The following is an 18515-nucleotide window of genomic DNA, read 5'->3' on the forward strand; positions in this document are numbered from 1 at the left end:
CCATGCCAAGCCAAGATATGTGTTTGTTTAAACGGACCATAGGGATAGGCTGTGGGAAAGTCAACTAGAAAGGCTTCGCACAGGGAGTTCCTTGATCATCAAGGGCTTCGTCACTGTGAGGAATGTTTGTTTGTATTGCCTGAAGGGACGCAGTCCTAATAGGTATATGTTATGTAATAGCAGAGATGTCGCCGAAGCCTTTGGGACAATTTTTGAAAGTCGGTAATGGCCACATGGAATTTATGATAATATTAAAAGTGAAGACTTGGGCTAAACTTTAACCAGTCTTTAAGATGAGCCTGTGAACTACTTCTATAGTTACTGTAGGATAAAACCTCATCCATGAATAGTGGCCTCATCGCAAGTAGAAAGGGTTGTTCCCTTTAATTTGTTAACTGCTCCTACTAATGTTAGGATTGTTGTTGATGCACACATTGATTGTAGCTCTGGGAACAATTCGAATGAGACTAACAGTACTTATCTTGAAATCAACGAGGCCATGAACATTGATTCTTTGATAAGAGACGCACGTAAGAAGCGCAAGACTATCGCAAGGGCTGTGAATGTTGCTTCTACCACTACAGCAAAACAAGTTTTTAACGATGTTTTTAACGGCGTTTTTAGCGACGCTTGGACAAAAAACGCCGCTATAGATTGAGTATTAGTGATGCTTTCTAAAAAACGCTGCTATAGGTCGACCATTAGCGGCGCTTTTTGAAAAACGCCGCTATAGATCGAGCACTAGCGGTGCTTTTTCAAAAACACTGCTATAGATCGAGCTTTAGCGGTGCTTTGTAAAAAAAGCCGCAAAAACATTTTATTTGTCTATTTATTATTTAAATGATTTATTTATATTAATTAAAATACAATTTATTTTTAATTGAATATTTAAATTCTTCAAAAAAAATGACACGTACAAAAATTTAAAAGTAAAAAAATAGAAAAATATATGTTAAAAATGAAAAAAAATTAAAATACTATTATTTAAAATAATTTTAAAGTTTTTTGGGTATATGACTGATTGTTTGTCAATTTATATATTAAATAAATTCTTATGTAATAGTAAAAGAGATAATATTAATTTTAAAATATTAAAGTAATTATCATTATAGTTTAGGGTTTAGGGTTTAAGGTTTAAAAGTTACTATTTTAATGTTTATAGATTATGAGTTTAGGGATTATGGTTTATAATTTATAGTTTAAGGGTTAGGGTCTAGGTTTAGGGGTTAGTAGTTAGGAGTTAGGGGTTAAGGGTTATGGGTTTAAGGGTTTAGGGTTATATTTTATCGTTTAGGGGGATAAAAGATAGAGGTTAAGGGTTTAGGGTTTAGATGAATTAGTGTGAAAAATATATGTTAAAAATTTAATATACTATTATTTAAAATAATTTTAAAGGTTTTGTGGGTAAATGACTGATTATTTTTTAATTTATATATTAAATAATTTCAAATTTTAAAGATTTCAAATTTTATCTAATTCTTTTAAATATTAGTTAAATTTTAAAAATATATTTATTTAAATGAAAAAATTTAAAATAATATTATTTAAAATGACTTTAAAATTTTTTGAGTACATGACTGATTGTTTTTTAATTTATATTGCTTTTAATTTTTATATTAAATAATTTTAAATTTTAAAGGCATTAGCGGCTTTTTTTCATAAACGCCGCAAAAGGTACAAAACTTATTTTGTTGTAATCGAAACGGCGCCATTTTATTGACTTTTTAGTGACGGTTTTGGTAAAACGACGCAATAGGTCGGGCTTTAGCGGGGCTAGAAAAACACGCTGCAAAAGTTTTTTTTTTAGACAAAACGACTTAGTTTTGCTGTCCTCAATTTTATCCCGACCTATATACCCGAAAAACCTAAGTTTTTTCCCTAAAAATTTTCCCCCAAAACCCTAAATTTTCCCCAAATCAAAATCCCAACCCATCTCTGCATCACCGGACCCGACCATCTGCTGCGTCGCCGTCGCACACCTCTACCGCAACCAATCGGTAAGCAAGACATAGCAAGATTAACCCAAAACCCTCACTTAGCTCTTTTTGCCATCTTCTTCTCGGTTCTCATTTGCCTCTTTTGGCGGAACATCCTATTGTTTCGAGGGGTTCCTAATCCTATTTTTTAAAATAAAAAAAATCTTTTCCTTCTCTTTAATTTACTTTGATTGATATAATCATCTGGAAAAAGTGTTCATATACCCTCATGCTGGACCATATGCATATGCATGAGCTTCCAATAATGGAAAATTCTCTTCCTAGAAATTCCTTAATTGGTGCTTTGCATTTGCAAAAATTACAGGCTCGACTACCTGAAGCACGGGTTATTTATTGCTCTGCAACTGGGGCATCTAAACCACACAATATAGGGTATATGATCAGGCTTGGTCTTTAGGGAGCTGGGTTTCCCTGATTTCCAGAGTTTTTTAGGTTTAATCTTTATGCCCTCTAGTGACAGTTTTTTTCGTTCCATATTCCATTTTTTTATACCTTGTCATATTCCAGTCAAATATTTTGTACAACCAATAAAATTAGTACAATTAATTAAGGTTATGGTTTGTCAGCAATGGGAAAAAAGGAATAAAATTAAGGGTTATGGTGAGGAAGAATGTACAGTGATAACTAGATTGTTTTTTGCTCACATTACATTTAGGTTATCTGTTGACTGGGAATTAATTTATTCTGTTTTCATGATATTTCATCTGTAGTTTTCAAAATACTTATAACCCCTCCCCCCCCAAACAAAATCAGAATTAGATATTCATGATTCTTTACATTTTAAGTGAATCTGTTGATTTTAAACCTCGAGGGTATGTCAATATTAAACTACTGAACCTTAGCACATCAAATACTTTCGGTTGGAAACTCTACTCACCACCTGCCAATGATATTATGCAATATCAAGTAGCATCATTTAGCAAAAGAAATTATGGATTTTAACTGAACTATGCAAATGCCTGATGATTCTTGTGCTACTGTGTCTTTAGACTTGGTAAATTGATTCTTTATATTTGAATCAATTATCCCTGTGTTTTTTATTATGTCTGAATTGATTTTAGTTTGTCTTTGGCATTATTTTCTGTGTGAGGAAGCATGATGATTCATCGACCATTTACAGGATTGTCTGGCAGTGAAAATTGTCTTATATTGGTTAGAAACTTTTAGATGTTGTATTATTGGCTATTAGAATTTTGTATGAATGGTGGTCTTCAAATCCTTACTTTTATAGGTGGTTTTGTTGTCTAAGATGTTATTTTTTTCTATTGCTGTTTTTTCATCTCGGTTTTGCATTTGTAGTCCATAGATAGAAATTGGTTATGAATGTATTTAGCTGATTCTTTTTTTGCTGCTGAAAACAAAGATGTGAATCAAGAAAAAGTACAGATGTTTTATTCCATATATACTTGTTAAGAAGGGGTTTTCTTTATTTACAGCCAGAAAATTAATTCATTAATACTTTGAAAAATTTTGCTTATTACTGCATTGAAATTTGTTTTTAGTGCAAATTAAAGTTTTTTTTTTAAAGCATGTTTGTTGTTCAAAAATGTGAATTTGTGCACCATTGAATTATTGTCTTAAAATTGACATTTTATTAATTTTATTTAGCTATATTCTTTTTCAAATTCCCTGTTTTCTATTTTCATTCTTTCAGTACACATTAGCTTCTCTCTCTCTCTCCATAATTTTTTAAAAATCCCTTTTAAGTATCTCCTACAAAGTGCTAAATCTACAGCAATATCTCTCAGTTTCCCTAGTTGTCTTTTCAAGTTTTAGATTTTTTGTTTCTATAATCGGATTTGTTTTTTACTTGAATTCATTATTCTAGAATTGCTATCTAGTATTTTATTTTCCCTGGGAAAGTTTGAAAATGCAATGCAAGATCAGATTTAAATAGCTGAGAGGACAGACGTGACTTTGAATGGAAGACGAAAGTGTAAAATATATGGCAAAAGATATCATGAACATATTTAGACTAAGTTGATGTTTCTAAATTATTGTTTGTCATTTTCATTCTTAATATTATATGACTCTGGTTTTTTTCTTCAGTGAGAAGGGGGCATTTTAGTTAATATAAAAAAGAAAGTCAGGAGGGAAAAGTGAACATTTAGAACCAACCAGGTGGTTAGTGTCTTTTAGGGTTCTTGAGAAGGGCGTTTCTGGTTTTCACCCTTAATTTTGTTGATCAATGTCATAGCTGTATGATACATGATGTTGAAGTCAAAAGTCCATGTAACATTGCTAAACATTGAATTTTAAGCACTAGAAATCACTTAATAAATACCATATCTAACATTGCAATTAGACAAAATAATGAAAAAAAATTTATTATGCTAGTTGCTTTACTACAATTCTATTAGCATGGTGCAACAATAATGATAAATTTTTCCAACTCTCTATGTATTTCACTTTTGTCCTTGTTTTTGCATATGATTAATTGGATTTCTAATCTCGGCCCTTTCTCTTTTCCTCTGTTGGGTTCGCAAGCATTATTTTGAATATGTACCATCACATATTTTTTTTTCATATTTTTGAATTCCCTGTCATATTAAAATTTTATGTTTTATCCTTAATTTTCAAATTCTTTTAATGATTGCATTAATGACTCTGTATATTATTTTTGTTTTGCGTTCTAAAATTGAGATTATTTTAGGCACCTTTTTTTTTCGCAAAGTTATCTTAATTTATTTATGAAAGAAGAAAAAAATTGCCTTCTGCAATTTAAAGTCATGTTCTTTAGCAGCATTTTTTTACATAAACGCCATAAAATATTAGCGTCATTGTCTTTAGCGGTGTTTTTTGCGGCGCTTTTAGCTTTAGCAGCCCTTATAAACGCTGCTATAAGCCCAAAAAAATGCTGCTAAAAACCTGTTTTGCTGTAGTGTACAGTGAGGAGGAGGGGAACAATGGTCGTTTGGAGCAGTATCGTAAAATGTGAATGGATCCTGCTGCTCCCACAACTACAGCAGTTGATATTACTGTTTCTCCTTTGGTGATCCCACAATCAGTGCCTCTTGTCAACTCACCGATTCCTGTTGATGAAGACTTCTCTCATTTTGTTTCTTAAATTCTTCCATCTGTGCCTGCGAATGAGGAAACGATAGTTGAAGGTGATGGAGGTTCATTTCCATGGCATGGTCATCTAGAAGTATCCGTACAACCCTGCTAATATGGCCTAAAAATGGAAGGCTTCTTTGCTAGAAGCTGCAAGAGAGGATGCACGTATCGCGGGGTCATCAGGCAGCACATGAAGACCTTCAGTGTCTAACCTCACTTCGCCTTTGCAGTTCCTATTATTTGAGGCTAATATGGTTGGTCTAGAGCTTGATGAGGCCTATCAAAGCGAGCTCACAAATACTAAGGAAAATTGGAGATAGTTTGCGAGCTGTGCCTCAAGATGCGAGAGGAGAATGAAGTTATCAATAGGCAGAATAAAGGCCTTTCGGAGCGTTTGAGGGTTACTGAAGTTAATGTTGATGATTTATTATGCGAGGTGGTTGTTCAAAGAGAGCGTAAAGAGGCCACTCAAGTGGAACTTGAGAGGATTACCGCAAAGCATGTGGTTCAACTGGAAAAGATCATTAAGGAGTGACATGTTTAAGTAGCGAGAACGATACATGATCAATTTGAGGCCCTGGAGAAATTCAAGGAGGAGACTAGTTGGAACGTGTGCAACTTTATTTCCCAACTGAAGATGAACATATTGTTGCCCACTCAGGTCATGAATGGACCTTTTGATGCTTGCGGAGTTGACTTTGACGTTTTTTGGAATGTGGATATGGGTGAGCTAGGTTTTGATGTGCTATTTCCTTCAGGTGCTATATGAGATTCATTCCCATCCACCTGAAATTACTCACAATATTTCTATTTAGATAAGGACCTAGCTGGGAACCACAACATGGCCGTTCCTGCTAAGAACAACGATGTTTCCCTTCCTGCTGAGAACGACGCGTGGGCTAATGTGCTAATGAGGGAGAAGAGGGGGATAATATGCCTTAGTTATTTAGCGTTTTGTATTTATTTTTTATTTCTTCAATGAAATGAAATTTTATGTTGGAAGAAATTTATTTTTAATAACTATTGTTATTGTGTTCTTTGTGAGCTTATCATATCTATCATACAATTTTATCATGAAGTTTTTAAATGAAAGCTCTGAAAATCATCAGTTGCGAGCTTAAAGAAGTTTCTTAAAATCACCGGTTGGGAACATTAACTCGTGAGCTGTTTTAAAAAGTGTGGTATTGGACTTGTGAACCCTAAAATGATGATTAAGAGCTTTTAACTCTCACTAATTGTTTGGGGCTACAGTGTTTAACCTGCAAGCCATAAAATTATAGTTGATAGCTTTTAACTATCGCTAACTATTTGAGGCTGTAGTGCTTAACCTGCGAGCCATAAAATGACACTCGCTAATTGTTTAGGGTTGCACTGTTTAACTTGCAAGTCATAAAATTACAGCTTGGAGCTTTTAACTCTCACTAATTATTTAAGGTTGCCGTGTTCAACCTACGAGCCATAAAATGACAGCTAGGAGCTTTTAACTCTCACTAATTGTTTGGGGCTGCGGTGTTTAACCTGCAAGCCATGAAATGACAGTTGAGAGTTTTTAACTATCACAAATTGTTTAGGGTTGCGATGTTTAACCTATAAGCCATAAAATGATAGCTTAGAGCTTTTAACTCTCGCTAACTGTTTTGTTTTTTAATGAATGCAAATGTCAGCAAGAAAATATCTTTTATTTGAGGAGTAAGGAACTATACATAGTATTTTTTGAGGTGTTTGGTGTTCCATGTTTGCGATACAACTATGTTCTCCACCATTACTAACTCATATGCTCCGTAACCAATTTTTTCTACAACTTGGTATGGTCCCTCCTAGTTTGAAGCCATTTTCTCTATTGCGAAGCTGGTAAACTGACTTCAGTATTTCTCAAGACAAGGTCGCCTACTTAGAACTGTTTATTTTTAACTTTGATGTTGTAGTAACGAGCCACCTGCTGAGCGCGTGCTGTATTTCTAACTTATGTTGTTTCCCTGAGCCCATCAATCAGATCAAGGTTGAGCCTGATTAACTTCTTTATTGAAGTGTTGGGTTTTGTGTAACATCATATCAATTTCTACAAGGATTACAACTTTTGCTCCATAAACAAGGGAGAAAGTTGTTTCTCTCATTATGGTGTGGGGTGTAGTACGCAGGGCTCATAAGATTCCAAGTAGTTCCTCTAACTATGTGCCATTGGCTTCTCCCACTTTCTTCTTCAGGGATGTTAAGATTTTGTTATTCATAGCCTCTACTTGCTTATTTGTTTGTGGTGTCATAACAGAGCTTTGAGCCAAAGCGATATTTAGGTTGGTACAAAAGCTCTTAAATTTCTCTTGGAATTGTGTGCCATTGTCCATGATAATCAAATGAGGCATGTCGAACCTACACACAATGAACTTCCACAGGAAAAACTCCATTTGCCTTTCAGTGATGGTTGTCAGGGTTTCAGCCTCAATCCACTTAGTAAAATAGTCCATCGCGACCACTATGAATTTCTTGTATGCCGTTGCTATAAGAAATGGGCCAAATATATCAATTCCCCATGTCACGAATAGCTAGAGACTTGACATGATTTGAAGAGGTTCTGCTGGTTGTCTTTGTACTTGGGAATACCTTTAACAAGAGTCGCATCTGTGAACTAATTCATGCGCATCCCTTTAAATCGTAGGCCAATAATATCTCCGCTTAAAGATTTTACGTGAGAGCAATCTAACCCCAAGTGATCACCATAGATTCTCTCGTGAATTTCTCGCATTACGTACCTAGCCTCAGGTGATGATAGACATCGCAGCAATGGATGTGAAAACCCTTTTTTATATAATACACCCTCTAAAAGGGTGTATTTATCAAACGTAGAACAGAATATATTATTTTAATTCATTATGCAATTAAAAAAGTTTGCAACATTCAAATACTCGATTCATGCATTAGGATTTATACAGGTATTTGTAATTTGTGATAATGGCATACCTCGCAATTGTGTTGCAAACTCACGAGCTCCTTCTTGTTTGGGTTATCTTGTTCACCTTAAAGAGTGTGAATTATTGGATTCATACAAGTTTTCTCTTGATTTATTCATTGTACTTGTAGTGTGTCATAGCTTAGGGTTTTTCTATGCTTGAGTAGGATTTTTTGTCTTTGTTTGATGAAAATAGAGGATGCTAACTTGGACAAAGCACCAGCACGCGTGTTGTCACTTCTCAAGAACTATTTAATTTAAACTTTGTCAAATCCCACAAGCAATTGGGATGCAATCGTATGATATTTCTTTAGCACTGCCTCCTTTACATCGTATTCTCTATTCATTTATTTCGCTACCAACTGTGAATCTGTATGGACAACTAGGTCATTCGCTCTTAGTTGGCGTGCTAACTGCAATCCCAATACCAGAGCTTTATACTCAGCAATGTTATTGGATGTTTGAAACCTAAATGATCATTTGTACTGTCATTCATTACTATTAGGATCAATTACGAGTGCACATGTTCCTAATCCCATTTTAGCTGTGGAGCCATTGACTAGCCAACTTTTTGAATTATCAATTGTATGTACATTTTCTAAAGGTGAGTTAACTACTGTTATGTCAACAGCTTTATCAAAAGAACAGTCCACTATCACTACAGCAAAACAGGTTTTTAGCGGCGTTTGAACGAAAAACGCCACTATAGATCGAGCATTAGCGGCGTTTTTCTTAAAACGCCACTAAAGAATGAGCATTAGCGGCGCTTTTTAAAAAGCGCCGTTATAGGTTCACTTTTAGCGGCGTTTTTTAAACTTATGCTCAACGCCGTCGTTTTAACTGAGCTTCAGTGGCGTTAGCGGCACTTTCTAAAAACACCGCTAAAGGTCGAGTATTAGCGGCGCTTTTTAAAAAACGCCTCTAATGCTTAATCTTTAGCGATGCTTTTCAAAAAATGCCGCAAAAAATATATTGAGCTTTTTGTGGCTTTAGTGGCGCTTTTTAAAAAATGCCGCTATAAATTCACCTTTAGCTGTGCTTTTTAAAAAACGCCGCTAATACTCAATCTTTAGCGGCGTTTTTAAAAACTCCACAAAAAGTTTTACAAAAAGACATTGTTTTATATTGAGCTTTTAGTGGCTTTAGCGGCGCTTTTTGAAAAATGCCGCTATAATTTTAAAGATTTTTGGTATATGACTGATTGTTTTTTAATTTATATGTTAAATATTTTCTTATATAATTGTAAAAGGGATAATATTAATTTTAAAATGTTGAATTAATTATCATTATAGTTTAGGATTTACAGTTTAGGGCATATGATTAAGGGTTTAAGGTTTATGAGTTACTATTTAAAGGTTTATGGATTATGGTTCAAGGGTTGGGGTTTAAGGCTTAGGGGTTAGTAGTTCAAGGTAAGGGTTTATGTTTTAGGATTTAAGGTTTATGGTTTAAGGATTAGGGATTAGGGATTAGGAGTTTAGGGTTTAGATTAATTAATTAATTATAATTATGGTCACATAAAATTACAATAATTATTAAAAATTATGGTCACATAAAATAAATAAATAAAACTCTTGATAAAATCATGTAAAAATCAATTAAGTTTTTAATTAAAAATAGCATTCAATTAAATCCTTCCAATTATGAATTCAATTCAAACAACCTTTTGAAATACAACGGTTAAAATATGATGTTAGTCCCTATACTCTAATCAAGTTTGAGATTTTATCCATGAACTTAAAATGGTAAAAATAATTAGAGGACTTAATTTAAATATATTAAAAAAGTTTTATTAAATATTTAAATTAATACAATGTTAATGATCTTTTTATCAAAATATTTAATAAAAAAATTCATGGATATTTAAATAAATTTTACAATTATTTTAAAACTATTACAAAATGTTAGAATATTTAAATTAAAAGTATATGAAATGAAATTTAAATATATTAAAAAAGTTTTATTAGATCTTAATATTTTAAAATATAGTTAGTTAAAAATAAAACTATCATTGTACGTTCAATTAATTTTAATTTAGAAAACTTTAGACTAGATGAAATGAATATTTGTCTTAAAAATATGTATATACATTTGTCCAATTTATTTCCCAATTATAAATGAATAATATTTTCCATAATCTTTAAATTTTCATAATATTTAATTATTTTAGTACATACACATAATTTCCACGATTAACTTTATATCAGATAATGCTATTAATAATAAAAAGATCTTTTTTATTTTTTATCAAAATAATATTTTAATATGAAAATAATAAATATGATTTTATAAAATTATATAAACTAATTTTGTTATTATATATGTAATGTGCAACAATAATTTATTAATAAAATTTATTTTAATTTGAATGGGTTTAATTGATTTTTACAATAATTTTAAAGAGTTAGCAGCGCTAGCATATAAACACCGCAATAGATCACCTTTAGCGGCCTTTTTTTATAAACTCCGCAACTGTCATTTTTTTTTTACCAAAACTTCGTCGTTTTAGTTTCATCCAATTTATTCCAAGTGCTGCCGATGGTTGTTCTTTTTCCCCTTAACAAAATTTCCCCAATTCCTTCTCTTCTCCTTTAATCCCTAAATTTTTATCCCCAAGTTCCCAACCCATTTGCCACCGAAGACACCGACCGGACCACCTGGTGCATCGCCCTCGACTAACCCCTCTGTTGCGTCGCCGTCGTCGTCGGTCTCTACTGCCACAGCCAATCGGTAAAGGGCTCGATAGTTTGGTTTCTATTGTTGCTTCTAGGTCTGGAAAAGGGCTCCCAATTCTTTCATACTAGCTAACGTTAACAGCCTAAAAGATTAAACTACACCGTGTTGACGACCCTTATCCGCTCACTGAAACTTGAAATTTTCATAGACGTCCTCGCACTCATGATGCGAAAAATTATGTTTTCTTCTTTTCTGTTTGCATATATTACCGTATGTTAGGAAGTAAAATGTTTGCATCTTTGTTCAGTGAAAAATGAAAATTGCTTGATTTAATTTGTTCTGTTTAGCTTTATTTACTATTGCCTTCCTTTTTTTTTTGAATTTTCCAGATCTCATCTATAGGTATTTTCCAGCAGGAATTTTCCCTTTTTTTAATATTAAAATCTATTTATTTAACAGTTAATTATTTTATAAGCTCTCTCAACGGTCCTTTTAATATGTATTTCACTGATTACTATTGCAGCAATGATGCGTGCTCAAGAGGCCGATCCTATCAATCTGGAAGTACTTCTTGCTCTTGGTGTGAGTCATACAAATGGTTAGTCAATGCTTATCCCTTTAATCACGATGAGATTAAAATTTTGGAGTGTCAAACAAATAATACTGTTTGAAAAGTTCAGAATTGGAACAGACTGCTGCTTTAAAGTATCTGTATGGATGGTTACGTCATCACCCAAAGTATGGTACTCTTGCGCCACTGGAGCTTGCTAATTCTTTGTATTATGCATATGTAAGTACACTAGGGTATAATTCTTTGTTTTTTTGGTTGGTTTTTTCTTTTGGAACAATGCCTTGATATTGCAATCTTGGTTTGAGTGTAAGTCGCTTCCTCTAATGTTACTGTGGGATAGTTTGCTTATGTTGTGAATGTTGTGATTACAAGAGTGTCTTTTTGCATATGATTTCCATGACTACAGTGATTATATTTTGAACTTAGAGTTTTACATACGGTGATAGGATATAATTTTCCTTAAGATTACTAGACGCTTATCCCTAACATTACATTTTGGAAATGTTATTGTTATATTCTGGTGTTAATCAAAGTGTTTTCTGCCAAACATGTGATAACCCAACATGTTAATCTTCTGTATGCCAAACTCATATGGGTTGCATCATCTTTTCCTCTATTTCTCTTCTTTCTTATCTTTCAATGGTAAAGTGATGCATTGGTGTGTTATACAGCTCTCTTATAGGGTTGAATTATTTACTTGCTCCATCTTTGTAACCTTAGGCTGCTAAAAAGATGCTCCAAATAACATGTTGCACCTAGTTGGACCTTAGAAGACAAACTAGCTCTTCTATTCAGCTCCATGTAATTAGTTATTTGATTTGTTGAAGCTATTGGTTTATTTAGATGATTTGATTATGCACTTCCTCAATTTACATATACCCTTGATCATCTCTTCCAAAATGCCTTTTTTTAATGCATTCAGATCTTGCATATGCAGTTTGATTTGTTTAGCCTTTGTTACTGAGATTGTCCATTTAAAATTATTTGATGATAAACTTCCCTTTGCCTGTGGTGGCCATATTTTCAGCACTATTGAATTTACTGGATCTTTAGGCACTAGATTTGAAGCCAAACTATGTGCGTGCTTGGGCAAACATGGGTATCAGTTACGCCAACCAGGTTTGTTATCTCCTGCACTGTTCTTTTATTGTCTTGACATTCAAGAAAAGGGAACTGCATTTCTTACTTTATGTATTCATTTCCTTTTGCATATTAAATTTATGCTTATTAATTAAACAACATAAATGATATTTTTTTTATCTCCTTAATTATTTGGGTCCATCCTACATAATAGTCAAATTTATTAATCAACTAGCCACTATTATTTGCGTGACTTAAGATTGAGTCTGGATTTCAGCAATTTTTAATGTAGTCAATGTTATTCAGATTTTTTTTTCTGGTAGTAAATTAAAATAATAAATTTTAAGTTTTATTCCGGTATAAAATACAGTTGGTACTAATTATATGAGTGCTTACCGATTGATTTCGCCTTTACCGACCAAAGTATGGTATATCGGTAGATAAAAAAATAAATTTTAAAATATAATTTTAGATTTAAAGTTAAATATTTTATTCTTTATTTTGGATTTGTAGAAGATTAAACTATGTCATAAGTCCATATACACTTTTAAATTTTGAAATTTACTCCCTATACTTTTATTTTCAAGAAGTTAGTTTATCTATTTTTTAGATTTTAAAACAACGTTAATAGTTGGACTTAAATTTTGAATTTGGAAAAATATATGGACTAAATTCTAAATTTTTTATTAGTAGAAGGATTTAAGGCATATTTTTAAATTTTTTGAATTATGAATAGTATGGGATGATTTAATTGTTTAATTTATGGAATACTTTTTTTACTTGTTCATTTTGAAATTGTTTGGTGATAGATTGTATTTGCAAGGTTTATTAAAAAGTATTTTATATTACTGATTAATATTTTATATTTAATATTTATAAATATTATATATAATTTTTTTAAATAAAAATAAATATGAAATAAACCAGATAATATTGACCTTATTAATAAAAATAAAAACAATCAAATCTATTTAAGTGCATATATTTTTTTAATCAATTAAAATTATTGTTGGTTTGGTTTTGAAGATCACTTATCCACAAAGCATAACTCATTTATAATCCATCAGATTTATGCTTCTTTTTTCTTTTTTTTAGTGTTTTTGTTATACTTTTCGGTGTTCAGCCTTATGAAACACTTTTATATTTTTCTTTTTTAAATCTTTGGATGTTCTCATTTTTTTGATAGTTTATTGCCTGTTATGTGTTTTATTTTTTTCGATTGTTTATTTCCCTTTGATTTAACAACATTTTCTTGCAAATCTTTGAATAATTGAATCCTAGAATATATGTGCTTGAAATTTATTGATGTGGTCTGTGAGTTACTTTTTGTTGTTTTATGCTGTTTATTATGATTTACTAAATAAGAGAACCTAAATTAAGAAAAAAAAAATAGGTGTCTGAAAAAAATGGTAGTTTTAATTATTGTTTCCTGCTTGAAGTTGAATGCTGTCCATATATGATTTTGAATGCTGGAAATTTGCAGCATTTAATTTCCTGCTTGAAGTTGATTAAACCATGCTGTAAATGCAAAATACTTATATGCTGTTCACATGCTAAATTAACCATTAGTGAGCTTAAAATTGATCTATTCGAATGTGTTAAATTCATTGTTCAATGTGATGTTATTTATGCTAATGTATTGAGTATATTAAGTTGTGCAATTTGATATTATATGTGGCATTAATGTTGACTTGTTAATTGCATATTTTATTATTAATTTGACGTTAAATGTGTCATTCATTAACTTTTGTTTCTTTTTTCTCAGGTTTGAGTTTTTGTTGGATGCATGGTCCAGGATTAGTTGAATTCATGCATAGTGACGACTTGTTTGAGCTAATTGCTGATATAAAGTGTGCATTCTATCATTATTTTGTTCTATTTGTATTTTGTTAGATTTCTGGTGTAGTATGATAAGTGCGGTATTTTGTTTGATTGTTTTTGATAAACTTTCTATTTGGTGGGATATATATTTATATCATAGATATTATTCTTCTTCTCAATATTTTGATAATGAATTTTAATTTTTTTTATATTTTTCATGACTTATATAATATTTTATAATATTTTATTTTTTTTAAAATTTTATGACCTTTAGCGGCGTTTTTAAGAGAAGCATTGCTAAAGGTCATGATCTTTAGCGGCGTTTGTGGGAAAAGCGCTGTTAAAGGTCATGACCTTTAGCGGCGTTTGTGGGAAAAGCGTTGCTAAAGGTCATGACCTTTAGTAACATTTGTGGGAAAAGAGCCGTTAAAGGTTATGACCTTTAATGGCGTTTCCTATAGCGTCGTTTTTTGCGGCACTTGCAAAAATGCCGCAAATAGTTTTCGTGGCACTTTAAAGGCCTAAAAAACGTCGCTAAAAGTCAATTTTGCTGTAGTGCATGAAATCAGCTAGTACTTGCGCTTTATCGCTATTCGTGGCGTGAAGTCTATTCCAAATTCAACTAGCTCGATATCTTCATTTCTTTACTTTTCCTGAAGTGTCTACTTTGGACAATACCTCCTTTATAGGCTAATTGGTCACAACAACAATCGGATGGGCTTGGAAGTACGACCGCAACTTGCAAGCTGTGATTATTAAAGCAAAGATACACTTTTCTATTTTTGAGTACCTTGGCTCACCGTTTTGGAGCACTCTACTGATGTAATGTACCAAAAATTGATGCACGCCTTCTGATCTAGTTAGCACCACTATAATCATCTCCTCTAAGGTAGCTAAGTACAGATAGAGGGTTTCTCCTACCCGAGGTGATTTCAGAAGCAGAGGGAAGGTGATATACAACTTTAACTCTTAAAAGGCTATCTGGCATTCTTTAGTCCATGAGAAAGAGGTTTTCAAGGCTTTGAAGAAATAAAGGCATTTGTCTACCATCCTGGAGATAAATTTGTTAAGTGACACTACTCTGACTGTGAGGCATTGTATATCCTTTATATTTCGTGGGGAAGACATTTCCATGATCGCTTAGATCTTTTTTGGGTTTACTTCTACCCTCTCTCTGAAATCATGAAGCCCCAAACTTGCCTACTCGCACGCCAAAAGCACACTTCTCAGGATTCAAGTTTATGTTGTAAGCTTTAAAGACTGCAAATATCTCAGATAAGCTTCGCACTTGTTCTCTCATCGACCCGCTTTTTACCAACATGTCATCCATACAGACCTCGAGCCCATGGCCTATCTGGTTTTTGAATATTCTGTTCACTATCCTCTGATAGGTTACTATCGCGTTCTTAAGGCCAAATGGCATAACCCAATAGCAAAAAGGTCCCTCTTCGGTGATGAAAGCCGTCTTTTCCTGGTCACTCTGATCTAATAGAATCCGGTTGTAACCCGAGAACGTGTCCATGAAGCTCATGAACCTGTGACCTACAGAAGCACCGATTAAACGATTAATCAAAAGTAGGAGGAAATTGTTCTTAAGGTATGCTTTGTTGAGGTTGGTAAAGTCAATACACATTCTCCATTTTCCATGTTCTTTCTTCACCATTATCATATTTGAAATCCAATTCGGGTATTCCACTACCTGTAGTGTGAACTTCCTTTTATTCTACTTTACTGGCTTCGCCTCTAAGAGCATGTTCAACTTGTGGACAATTACTTAAAAGTCCACCCCTGGCATGTTCACTGCAAACCAGGTAAAAATGTTTGAGTTCTTTTTCAAACATCGAATTAACATACTCTTTTCTTCTTTTTCAAACACTGAAGAGATTTTGACCGTTATTTCTTCGTTGTCACAAAATAGCTGTAAGGTCTCAGTATGCTCTGCAGTTTCGGGTTTTGTATTTCTATGCTCATCTATTACGTCTAAACTATCCAAATCTAGAACTAGACTTGCTAACTCAGCTCCTTGCGGACTTTGCCCTTTAGCTGTAGGCTCTTGTGCTTGCTTGACGAATAGCATATGGCACTGTATTACGGTTCGCTAATCGGATTATAGGAATCCAACTTCCGTCCTTGTTGAAAATGTGATTTTCATATAGGGTGTTACAACCACCATCTTTTTCATCCTCATTATCGTTTTCCTGAAGATGGCGTTGTACGCCATTGGGTGGTCTACCACGTAAAATTGAACATACTCTATGGTTGTATGTTTGTCATCACCTAAGGTAACCGACAAGGTGATCGAGCATTTTACTTCAATGGGATGATTCACAAAACTGTACAATGGACTAGCCTTTTTAGTTCCATCTTCAGGTATGCGTCTCAAGACAACACCTCGACTACACTCCTACTGTCCATAAGTATTTTTTTAACTTCAAAACTTGCAACTGTCATCGAAACAACTATCGTAACTTTACCTTCTTTGTCGTAGATTAACTTTTTATTGTCACTACTTAATTTCACGCTTTATTTTTCCTGTTGACGTGACCTCTTGAAGGTAGTGACTGACATCACACTTTTCATGTGCAACCTTCTCTTTGCGTTGGAACTTATCCATTATTTATTCATGCCTATAATCACGTGGATGGTACCTCTAACTTGCTGTTTTCCCTTAAGGTCATTACGCGAGCCTTGACCCTATTGAGGACCACCCTGACATACGAACTCTGCGAGCTCGCCATTTCGCACTGCTTCATCTATAACATCCTTAAAGGTAAAGCAATACTCAGTTTTGTGCCCCATGTCATCATGGAAGGTACATTTGTCCCTCAAATCCAATCTTTTTGTAGTGGTTCTCATTAGGGCGGGTTCAATAAGATACCAAGGCTTTTGATTTTGCTGAGAATGTAGGTACGAGTGGCATTTAAAGGGGTGTAAGCTTCAAACCTACTTTAGGTGGTGTACCTCTTGGTGTGCTTTAGCTAAAATCCTTGCGGGGTCTTAAGAAGGTTACCTTGAGTGTATAATTTGTTATTGGTAAATGAGTATTGCACGTGGTCATTTTGCACTCTCATTATAAAGGCATCTATGGCCTATTGTCCTCCAAATTCTTCGTGTTGAGGGTCGCTGTATGAAATCTCTTTACGTAGTCTTGGAGGGACTCACTCTTTTTCTACTTTACCGATATTAACCCCATAAGTGTGTTCATGGTTGCTTAGTGGACTTTAAATCTTCCCAAAATATCTACCTAGCTATGGGAAGCTCCTAACCGAACTCTGGGGGGGACAAATACCAATCATTGGCGCTTCCCTTATGGGTCGTTGAGAAGGCCTTACATTTCGTTGTGTCTGATGCCCCTAGTACGCTCATATAGTCATTGTGATGAATGGGCTCGCGGGTCTCTCATTCTCTCGAACATATCTTTTGGGACCTTGAAGTCACGCGACAAGTTCTCTGTTGCGATTTCAAGTGCTAACGAATTGTTGGAGTAGAACAACCAGTCTATGTCCCAAGATTCAAGGTGCAATGCCTTCATATCTCTTTGTAGCTCATCCATCTCATTCTGCCATTCTTTCACCTGTACACCAAGGGTCTCGTCCTATAAGTTTGTGTTGTCTTAAGAACCAGAGTTGTCACAATGGACCTTTTTCCTGAACTTCTCATTCTATTTCAGAAACTCCTGCTGGAAAGCCTGTTGCCGCTTGAACTGCACTTCCTGAGCGGCCATCTGCTCCATCATGAGTCTAATTTCTTCATGAAGGGTAAAGAGTTGCTATGAGGGCGCCCCTTGGGTAGGAGAAAGCGGCAATCTCTAGCTAGCGGAAAGATTTAGGTCTAGAGGGTCAGACACTCCCTCATGAACTGCATTACCGAAGTTCTTCGGTCTATCAATGACCCATTCAACAAACAAGTATGCTTCGTTAAGCTAATCATTAGAGCTTGAGGCTCTGGCCTGTTTTGACAAAAGGTTGAAGGGGAGGTTCTCATTTGAGTGAGCCATTTCGATTCAAAAACTAAAGAGAAGAAAATCAAACTTTTTAAAATCTGATGATCGGAAGTCTATCCACGTTCATCGCACCAATTGTTGAGTAATTTTGTCTTGTATCTTATGAATGAAGTATTCAAGCATTTTTACATGCTATTACAGCTTACGATATGACCCCCACAGTTTTGTCTTGACTCCATCATTCCTAATACTGTTGGACATGTGTATCACTTTGGGTCACTTGCGGAGCACGCGGTCTTTTCCGATCTTAGTACTGACATTCTGTGCGGCCTTCAAGCCTGCTGGACATGTGTTTCTCCCTTGGTCGCCTATAAAGCATGCGGTCTCCCTTCTGTGAGCTCCTTGAACGCGTGTGAACTGAAATCA

The 18515-nt window shown here is 34.0% G+C and overlaps 1 protein-coding gene across 4 annotated transcripts; it reads left to right on the forward strand.

Moving 5' to 3' along the window:
* The first annotated feature begins 1828 nt into the window (after positions 1-1828).
* Positions 1829-14290, forward strand: LOC107892854 (peroxisome biogenesis protein 5). 4 transcript variants are annotated; one of them, XM_016817909.2, is made up of 5 exons: positions 1829-1997; positions 11198-11272; positions 11355-11464; positions 12299-12364; positions 14091-14290. In XM_016817909.2, the coding sequence occupies exons 2-5, from the start codon at positions 11200-11202 to the stop codon at positions 14094-14096; spliced, it is 255 nt and encodes an 84-aa protein (XP_016673398.1). In that variant the 5' UTR covers positions 1829-1997; positions 11198-11199; the 3' UTR covers positions 14097-14290. The 4 variants fall into 4 exon arrangements, 2 of the variants coding, with proteins under 2 accessions (XP_016673398.1, XP_016673392.1); XR_001682658.2 differs by having other exon boundaries at positions 1847-1997; positions 12273-12364; XR_001682654.2 differs by lacking the exon at positions 1829-1997 and adding an exon at positions 10450-10728 and having other exon boundaries at positions 12273-12364.
* Positions 14291-18515: the final 4225 nt, after the last annotated feature.

The sequence above is a fragment of the Gossypium hirsutum genome, chromosome A07, assembly GCF_007990345.1.
Source record: "Gossypium hirsutum isolate 1008001.06 chromosome A07, Gossypium_hirsutum_v2.1, whole genome shotgun sequence".
Taxonomy (NCBI): Eukaryota; Viridiplantae; Streptophyta; class Magnoliopsida; order Malvales; family Malvaceae; genus Gossypium; species Gossypium hirsutum.